The sequence below is a fragment of the Sinocyclocheilus anshuiensis genome, unplaced genomic scaffold (assembly GCF_001515605.1).
Source record: "Sinocyclocheilus anshuiensis isolate Anshui unplaced genomic scaffold, SAMN03320099.WGS_v1.1 scaffold2293, whole genome shotgun sequence".
Lineage (NCBI taxonomy): Eukaryota > Metazoa > Chordata > Actinopteri > Cypriniformes > Cyprinidae > Sinocyclocheilus > Sinocyclocheilus anshuiensis.
This window is the reverse complement of record NW_015552765.1, coordinates 136,590-147,041: the sequence shown is the minus strand read 5'-3', so window position 1 is coordinate 147,041 and position 10,452 is coordinate 136,590. Positions and strand designations below refer to the sequence as shown.

General features: G+C 38.3%; 1 protein-coding gene across 1 annotated transcript; it reads left to right on the top strand.

The window, feature by feature from the left end:
• Window positions 1-6: 6 nt before the first annotated feature.
• Window positions 7-4,532, top strand: LOC107667885 (transcriptional regulatory protein AlgP-like). Its single transcript, XM_016459623.1, is given in 8 exon segments — window positions 7-476; window positions 1,437-1,545; window positions 1,698-1,819; window positions 2,242-2,340; window positions 2,453-2,649; window positions 2,969-3,032; window positions 3,126-3,188; window positions 3,558-4,532. Coding segments are annotated over 8 exon segments (1,866 nt in total). The 5' UTR covers window positions 7-239.
• The last annotated feature ends 5,920 nt before the right edge of the window (window positions 4,533-10,452 follow it).

Below are 10,452 nucleotides of genomic sequence, written 5' to 3'. Positions count from 1 at the left end.
TGTCTTGAGTTTAACAACTTTACAATAACAGTGAGCGCTACAAGTATCTTGTGCTGCTGTTTATTATCGCCCCTAGTGGCCGCCAAATGCCATTACCACGAATCATCACATAGAGTTAACTTCGCTTCACTGAGGTCACTTTTAAAATTTAATGCAGTTTGAGAGCGTCAAGATTGTAGCATTGTTCTTCAAATATCCTCCGCTGTACATTTTAAGTGTTAAAAACACCGGCAGCTCATATGAGCTCGAAGGAAGGCAGAATTAAGCGCACCAAAAATGTGCGTAATTTGGATTCGGATGATGCACCTTCACTAACACAATCAATAATCGATGAACATCCTAATATTATACCTGCCGGGCGACAGTTAGAGAGGACACCTCCATCTGAAAGTGAAAGAGTAGCAACACACCAGCCCAGCGAACCAGATGCTTCTCCAACATCAGAACAAGTGGTCACAGATGAGCCATGCGGCCAGGTAAACAAACAAACAAACACAGCGATAATATATCAATGGGTCATTCGTGTTTCTCACGAACAAATACTAATGTGTACCATTAACAATGAATAGCCTATATGGCGTCTTTTGCTTAATGATAATATATACATTTCTTTAGACTTAATTCTTTCTTTTTTTTTTATCATGAGAATGTTTTGGCTTGTCCTCACCCATGTGTTTCCAACATACTGGAAATGGATTGCATTAATTTTGTTACATAACTTATATGATCAACACATTTCTAATTATTGTTTTATTTCTGCTTTATGGCATAATGAAATGACCCTGACACTAAACAATAAAAACATAATATAAAAAAATGCAAATTATATTTAATATTATTAATAAAATAATTTAACAAAGTTATATAATAGTATTATAAGTGAAAATTATTAACATTATTCAAAGTTGTAATTTTGTCTTACAAGAAAAGTTTAATAATTAATCAAATTATACATTGTTCTTCAGAAACCCACTAAATTCACATAACTGATTAGTGACAATTGCCAATATCAGTAAAAAAAATAAAATAAAAAAATAGGTCGAACTGATTATTAGTTTATCTAAACATTTACATTAATAAATATTAACTGAAACCTAGAATTCTCTCTCTCATGACATTAAAGGGGTCATATGATGCGATTTCAAGTTTTCCTGGCGGGGCATAGAGGACCTACAATAATGTACAGTATTTGAAAAAGAATGTGTTTTTTGAACATTAAAGCATGTCAACATATTCTGTTACACCAAATACACAAAATAATGATCTTTAAAAAAGCATAATATGACCCCTTTAAAAAATACGTCAAACATTTAAATTTATTAATTTTGCTTAGGATGAAACTATAAAAATGTATATTTATTAGCATTATTTTAAATGTTCACATTTTTAAGAATCAGTTTATGAAATTTCTTAATGAGTTCAAATTTCTTTCCAAGGAAATAACCAAACACCTTTCTTGCAATGGATCAAATGAAGTTCTCCAGCACCCCAAAGTTAAAGACGAGAGGAAGTCCATCAGGAGGTCTAGTTTTACAGCAGCATCAGGTGATTTCATATGCTCACTGACGTAAGTAATCATATTCACACATCTCTCTATGTTTTTATATTTGTTAGTAATGGTACCGCACCACATATACTCACTGATTCTTGTTCAGTATAATTTTATTGCTTTAATATTCACTTTCATGACTGTCCAGCAACCACTGGGAATACCGATCCTGAAATCTTCATCCAGGGAATGCAGGGATACAAATGGACAGACACAGACCTGGAGTTTGTCTATCAAAGCAAATGGAAAAAGTGAGTTCAACAGGCGCAGGTCAATGAATGCATATTTTTAGATGGAATATTAGTATACTGCATAGTATACACTAAATACTGCATGCTATTTTAAAAACTACTACATGTTATGCAATGCTAAACATTTTCAGTTGTAACGAGTGGTGTCCAGTTATCATCTCAGAAAAATCTCTTGATTATTTACCATATGTTTATTCCAATATTTGTCAAATTTTGTTTAAAACCGCTGTTAATATTTCATTACTTATTAATTTGCATATTGAGAGTTTTGCAAATATAGTAGGTCACCTGGTATTCTGTGCACACTGAAATGTTGCATATTGCACACAGTATACATACACAATGTGACATCCTCTCCTGATCATTGTCATTCAGATTTTCTTTTCATCTTGAGAATTAAATTAAACCAAGAGGACATTTTCGTGACAATTTGGTTTACAGCAAGAGTTAAGCGACTTGCAGAAGTCTCTGAAGAGCATGAAACAAATGCGGGACATGGGCCTTGCTGCACTTGACAAAATACAAACAGAGCTTTCTAAGGTGATATATGACATATTTGTAATGCATTTTTTTCTTCAGACACACCATTTTCACAATGTGATGCTTGTGAAACACCTGTCTGATCTCAATATCTGTGGCTCTGGTGTTTGAGGTGGCGTCATGTGAACGTTTACAGCAAATTTCCATGGAAATACTTCTGAGGTCCCTGAGCTCTAGTCAGCTGGAAGGGCTTGATCTTAAAGATCTCCTTGCCAAATTAAAGGTTGCTGATGTGCACTGCACTACTGCTGAGGAGAAGGCAGAGGTCAGCAAACTCAAGACAGAGGCGGAAAAAGCACAAGTATTGAGGTATTAACCAGACAGCATGCACACAATGAAAGAATGGCTTTTCTAGTGGTACTTACCCATGCAAAACTCACTAGCATGATGCTAAAATGTTGCCATGCGGTTGCTAGGGTGTTCTGGGTGGTTCCCTCCAAGTCTTCTGTGTCCCCACATCAATGTACATCTATGGGATGTTTTTGCCAGTTTTATTGTCCACCAGAAGAAAACCGTTAGCTCAATCGCTAATTTATCAGTTCTAAATCTCTTCTCAACATGCTAAAGTTGTTGCTGCAGATTAGCAGTGTTTAGATTTTTGATACATCTACATTTATTTTGTTTTCAGAGAAAAGGAGGAGCGACTCATGAAGGACACTGACAGCTGTAAGGAGAACATCAACCAAATCAAGGTGACTGCTAGCAAGAGCACATCCTCAGATATTTTTTGAAATGTGTGTCTTTTGAACGTTTTGGACTTAAGATGATCCTTTTTTTGTCGGAAGGTAAACATAGATACTCTGAAAGCAGAAATATCTGTTCTGGAATCCCAGCTGTCCGGTAAAGAGGTTAGTGGATCACTTTTGACTACTGTTTGCTATTTCCGATCTGATACTTTTAGCACTAAGCAGACATTCCAACTGAATAAAGGCCCATTACAATGACGATAACTATAATGGCAACTATAGTTTTAATAATCATTCTAATTGAGAGAGATTTTCCACATGGCTATAACGATTATGACACAGAGGAATATTATAATTGGAAACACTTATAGAGCGTTATCGTCCAGCTAATGAACAATAAAAACATTGACAGACAATCAAAATCCACCTGACTTTAAATATAGCTAATATAGTTATCGTTCATGGTGTGAACGGGCCTTTAATCTGTACCTACACATTTTTAGTCCATGAAATTTGCTTTCGACTACGTAGGAGGCATCACAGTCAGCTAAACCACAGCAAAAAGTCCACAGAGGCACCAAACACTCTACTGCCCCTAAACTCCCTTCAGACCCCAAACCTCCTGCCTGTCCTCCTGCTCCAAAACCCTCCAAACCTCCTGCCTCTCCTCCTGTGCCAAAACCCTCCAAACCTATTGCTGCTCCTCCTGCGCCAGAACCCTCCAAACTTATTGCTGCTCCTCCTGTGCCAAAACCCTCCAAACCTATTGCTGCTCCTCCTGCGCCAAAACCCTCCAAACCTATTGCTGCTCCTCCTGCGCCAAAACCCTCCAAACCTATTGCTGCTCCTCCTGCGCCAAAACCTTCCAAACCTATTGCTGCCCCTCCTGCGCCAAAACCCTCCAAACCTATTGCTGCTCCTCCTGCGCCAGAACCCTCCAAACCTATTGCTGCTCCTCCTGCGCCGCCAGAACCCTCCAAACCTATTGCTGCTCCTCCTGCATCAGAACCCTCCAAACCTCCTGCATCTCCTCCTGCACCAAAACCCTCCAAACCTCCTGCATCTCCTCCTGCACCAAAACCCTCCAAACCTCCTGCATCTCCTCCTGCACCAAAACCCTCCAAACCTCCTGCATCTCCTCCTGCACCAAAACCCTCCAAACCTCCTGCATCTCCTCCTGCACCAAAACCCTCCAAACCTCCTGCATCTCCTCCTGCACCAAAACCCTCCAAACCTCCTGCATCTCCTCCTGCCCCAAAACCCTCCAAACCTCCTGCATCTCCTCCTGCACCAAAACCCTCCAAACCTCCTGCATCTCCTCCTGCACCAAAACCCTCCAAACTTACTGCCTCTTCTCCTGCTCCAAAACCCTCCAAACTTACTGCCACCCTAAAAGCCCAGACTGCCTCAAAACCCTCCAAACCCACCACTGCCCCTGAAGCCTTGGAGCGTGATGTCAGAGGCCTCCGCCGCTCGAAAAGAATCGCTGCTAAGAAAAAGAAGTGAAGAATCTGTTCAGAAATGCTCCTGATCAGTGAATTCCTTGACCTCAGGAAGTTGTCTTCATATGTTCTTACTCTCATTCAGGACAGACCTCTTTTTGAAAATCTTTTAATTAGCAATGATGTAATTTAGACTTTTAGACTTGGAGGGAGTAGTTTGGTGCCCTCTAGTGGATATTTTGAGTTTAGCATTTATGGACACTCAGTGGTGGATATCAGATATAATTCTGTCTAATGGTCTTACCACACATTAATGTAGTTTTTTTTTTCTTTACTCCACATGTTATGAGTGTTTTTTTCTTTTCTTTGGAGATGAATAAACCTTTTTCAACTGTCCCTAAAGCCATCTGGGTTGTGTATTGGCTTATTCAGAACATCTGAGAGTTGTCATATTACATGTAACTCTCACAGATAAATTTCCATTCTGTTCAAATCACCAGTGTCTAATTGCCAAATAAGGTCCTACTGGAAAATCCAGCTTTGGGTGATAGCTGTGTTTTGGAACATGCTGATTTCTAGGTGGTCCAAGCTGGTAGATCAACTTGGAACAGCAAATAACGGCTGGTCATACCAGTTCATGCTGGTTTTTGGGGCACAGATGCTTAAACTGGATTTTCCAGCAGGGGCCTGCTTTTGTCTACAAAGTCTTGGTTTAGCTATGTGGACTTCAGACAAAATACCTTTTTAGCCCAAATAAGATTTGAAATGTTAACATATTTCAATTAACAATGTTTTTTATCTTTTCTTTTGCAAAAGCATGTTCTGGGTGGCTGCGAGGACATTGCTATGCAATTGCTAAAGTGTTCTTGTTGGTTGACAGCATGTTTCTGTTTGGTTGGTAGGGTGTTCTAGGTTGTTTTGAGGGTGTTGCTAGAGTGTTCTGGCTGGTTGCCACTTGCCAGTGCATTGCTATGAGATTAATTACACATTTTGAGTGGGTGGTGGTTAGCGTATTGCTATTTGGTTGCTACTGTATTCTGTGTGGTTTCTTGGACCTTGCTAGATGGATGCTAATGTATTTCTTAGTGGTACCTTGGCTAGTTTCTAGGGTGTTGCTAGGCCGTTCTGGGTGGTTTTCAGTGCATTCTTATGCAATTAAAAACATATTCTGGTGGTTGTTAGCGCATTGCTATTTGGTTGCTACTGCATTTTGTGTGGTTTTTTGAAGCTGGCTAGGTGATTGCATTCTCTGTTGTTTTTTTAGTGGTTGATGGTGTTCCAGGTGGTTTCTAGGGTTTTACTAAGGTGTTTTGTGTGGTTATCAGGTCATTGCTAATGTATGTTATTGATTAGTTGTTCTGAGTAGTTGTTAGCACAGCGCTAATTTCATTCTTGTGGTTGCTTACCTCCCAAGTCCTTAAATGTATATCGATGTCTGTGTCCGAAATCACTCACTCATTCACTACTCCTACATTACTCCACTAATATAGTCCACTTAAAGAAATAAATTAATTCAGTGTGATGCTCATGGGTAATCTAAGCTAGCCATTAAGTCTACATCAGTTATACACTCGTTATTGCTCTGCATTATAGGATTGAACAATGTCCACTTTATGGTCACCTTTCTTGTAAAAAGTGTAAGTCTGTTTATTAGCATGCTATGAGACTGCTTTCATCTGGTTTGAGCCCCACTGGTTTGTACTACCTGGGTCACTTTTCTAAAGTTAGTTTTAAATGAATGTTGTTGGAGATAATTTAACACTGTTTATTTTGTGGTGATTTTTTTAACCTCAGACTGGGACTCTACACAAATATTATATATACATACACAGGAATGGTTGGAACATAGGTCTGTAGAGGAAACACATTAACGCTTAGCTGACTCAACCAGAGTCACCCATTTTTGTTGGCTTGGAAACGGTGGATGAGAGATCGTGAAAGAGTCCAAATGTGGTTAACATATCATACAGCAGGGAACAACTTCCCCCGGGCTTACATCAACAGATTTCTGCTGGATCAGTTCAAATCGGCATTGAAGCCAGGTACACTTTCAAAACAGTTGATTTTTGGGAATTTTGTTATAAGATTGCTAATACCTTCCAGACCCTATCTGGTTTCATACTGTATTTTAGCATTTCAAGTTTTTATTCCATTAGTTTGTACCTAAATGAAACTTTGCAAACCACTTTCATAACACATAATAGATTCACTTTCATGAAAAGATAAAGAGCAGCATGAACTTTCTGTTAAATATGTCCTTTTGTTTTCCACGGAAGATAAAGTCATACAGGTTTGGAACAACATAAGGGTCAGTAAACAATGACAGAATTAAAAAATTTTTTTTGTATGTACTGTACCTTTAAGAGGTTAGAATGTGAAATCACACCTCGTCTACTTCTTACAGACAGACATTGGGCAGTCTTTGCATGATAGACCAAGAAAGGATTCTTAAATATTTAAGTGAATGATGCCTGCAAAAGCTTCCCAGCTGTACCAACAAGCGATTTCCTGTCTCCAGACTCATCAAAGGCCTAATAGAGACACAGGACAGTGGGAACACACTGGCATTAAATCACACGCTACTATAACCGACATGGTGTAGTCTTTGCAAGGTATCCTTCTGGCCAACGTCTCAATCAAAAGCAAACTCAAATGTGACACGGGCGAGCTCATGGTTGAGATGGAAAGATTGAGTTCTCTTTGCTTTCACGAGCGCAGCCATCTGCTATTCACTCTCTGATTTCATCAATGGAAAATTGAGACAGACCTGGCTAAAAGGTGAATTGCCGCTCTTTGCACGTGTCAAGTGTAGCCCGGGGTTTATGACCGGTCTTGAGGGTCAATCTGGGGCTAAAGCTCCCATAATAAGTCAACCATATGAAAATTCACCCCTTGTCCATCAGGATATGGAATTTATATTCCTGCAAAAAATGTCATAAAATTGTTGTCATAATTAACTCAGTCATTTTTGTCAGTATGGCGTTAAGTAAATTTAATAAATAAATACAATTGCATAATATATAAAATTAGTGTAATTTATATATATATATAATTTGAATATTCACTGTTCTTATGTGATATTTCTGTATGTAATGCAGATTTTGAAGGATCATGGGTCACACTTTATTTTAAGGTCCAATTCTTGCTATTAATTAATTATTAACTATGTCTTTTGCCTCAATAAACTCCTAATTACTGCTTAGTAGGGTAAATGTTAAGTTTAGGTATTGGGTAGGATTAGGGATGGAGAATATGGTCATGCAGAATATGTGCTTTATAAGTATAAATAGCCAATACGGTAGTAATATGCATGCTAATAAGCAACTAGTTAATAGTGAGAATTGGTCCCTATACTAAAGTGTTACCGGATCATGTGACTGAAGTAATGGCTGCAGAAAAATCTCTTACAGACCCTGTACAGAATGGTAATTATGTATATTTCTTTTTTACTATCCAAGTTAAAAATTCATCTAAGAGTGGTGTTTCTGTTTTATATCGGTGTATTGCTAGATCAAAGCTGCATGCAGGTAGTAAATATATCACTGCTGTGTGATGTGACTTATCTGTTGTGTTCTTACCCCAGGTTTCATTGTTTAAATCTGTGCTTAACCTCATAAAAAGTGATTAGAATATTTCTCTGATATCTTTCCTGAAATACTGCAACCAAGGCTCCACCGCAGCTGTAGTTCTTGGTTGGTTCGTCACAGTCATTTATATCAAATACAAGTTCAAGCTTAGTTTTTTGTCATTCCAGCCATACAGTACAAGTATGGTGCGAAATAAAGTGTTGTTTCGGCAGTAGCAACAAGACAAAGTGTGTTCCGGCAGCAAAAACCAGGCTTTTTTGCATGTCCAAAATTTGTTTTGTTTTGTTTTTAGTCCAGTTTAAATGTTGCAAAGAACTATGAGAAACATAGGATTTGCTCTCGATTTTTGCCTTGTTCATTACTTGGACTGGTGGGTTACACATTATCCTTGTACTGAACCTGAGAAATATCTGACCAAACAAGTACGCTCTTGAAACATGGCCATTATTGGACTCAGTGAGCTGAAGGACCTTGTGTTTGCTTTTTATTCATGTAATTTTAGCTCACTTGTCAGTTGAACCTGGAACATATTTAGTTCAATGACAAAGAGAAATAAATGGAGGAATCGTGTGATTGCGAACAACCACATTCTTTCATATCTTTAACGGTCTGTTTTGGTCTGCAGTAGTACTTCATTTATCAGGCCGAGCTAGTTCAGGGTGCTGTTAGCATGCTAGGACCTCATGAAAGCCTATTATTATGATGATAAATGCATTGAGCTGGAAGCCACATATGTTGGTGTAAGAGATTAGCTTCTGTTTTCATAGTATTAGCGGTGAGTCCTCAGACAAGGTCAGCACAGGAGATTGTAGGCCCCCAGAAAGCCAGTTGTCGTCCTGTCCAGTGGATACCACCAGTCTCATTTAAAATCCATTGCGCCATTAAAACTAACTCCTTTATTATGAAGGCGACTAGCTCAGGGTCGGCCCTTGATTAATCAGCCATGGACTGTGATTTACTTCCAGCCCAAATAAACATGTTCCTTTGTTTTGGTTAGCAGGACAGATAGGCAGGCGCTTGTATTAGAACAACCCCAACTTTGATCTCACACACACTGATCCTTTAATTGTAGTCATTGCACTCAAGGATTTCAAATTCACATGTTAGTTATCCAAAACTCACTGGAACGCTCTTAGTGCTTTTCCCATTGCAGCCACTAGAGGTCAGTGTGGAGCCAGAAGGCACCCGTGTAAACTTTTGATAATTCAGCCGAGGTTTAGCTTGGTAGCATTGCCCTGTTAGCACCAGGTAGCAAAATGTATTCTGAGTAAGTACATTTTTGGGAAGTAACATATCTCTGTTATTGCGTTATATTACTGTAGACATTTTACCATTGTTTTGGATGTGCATATTTTCCCTCTCTTCCATTTTACCAGTGTGCCATTTGTTTCTAGAGACCTCTTAAAATGTGAAATAGACCTATTTTTCCCTGTCTACTGCCTAAAGTTCAGTGTAGTGATGGGTTTTGGACTATGGCTGAATTAATAACACATATATAGAAATAGCTATGCTATGTTAGTTATCCAACACTAGCTATGCTGTTTCTGCCATATCAGTGGGATTTAATGCCTAAAATAAGGTCTGTGGTCTCAAAAACAGTTCACGTTTTATTCTATGACATAACATACGTCAGTAATACCCCATTCATGATTTATTTTTAAAGATTTTACTTGTCTTGAAAAAGGCAGTTGCTAACAAGTGACTAAATGGGACTACAGAGGTTGACATTTGTTGCTACAGAAGACATTTAAATGTCTAAACTCAAACTTTCTAATTTGTAGATTTTAAGTAAAGATTCTAAAGAGTTGTGGGAAGATGACATTTAACTACATGTTGTAGTTTAAAAAAAAATAAAGTGAAAAAATCTTTTTGGCTTTTTGTTTAGGCAACCAGGGTGATTCTGGTTTGGCCTACAAAAAAGCATTCATTGTGTATTTTATATCATCCAGCTTAAATCTTTTGAATCTGTCCACTAAAAAGATCTGTTCAGATTCATTCAGAGATTTCTGCAGATTACATTGTTATACCAGTAGGGGGCGACAACATTGACTGTTTTTGTGTGTTATGAGTGAGTCACTGAATCATTCTCATCTGGTTTGAACAAAATTGATTGAACCAAGTCTAAAAGTTGTACAAGTCTACTAAGAAATCTCCAGAAAGAGGGTTTAAGTATCATAAGCATCACAACAAAGCAGATTTATAATTTCCCCCTCCATTTTTGAGCTTGCTTGTTCACTTTTCTTGACAGCATATCCTTGATTTGTTCACTTAAAAGATTTGTTCAAATCAGCGCCATCAATAAAGATGTAAAATGTGCATTCACCCTGTTGATCTGCAATGCCCTAGCAGAGGCAGTCACTTTATCACAGTCATACCACTGCAAAAGCCTGCCAGTCT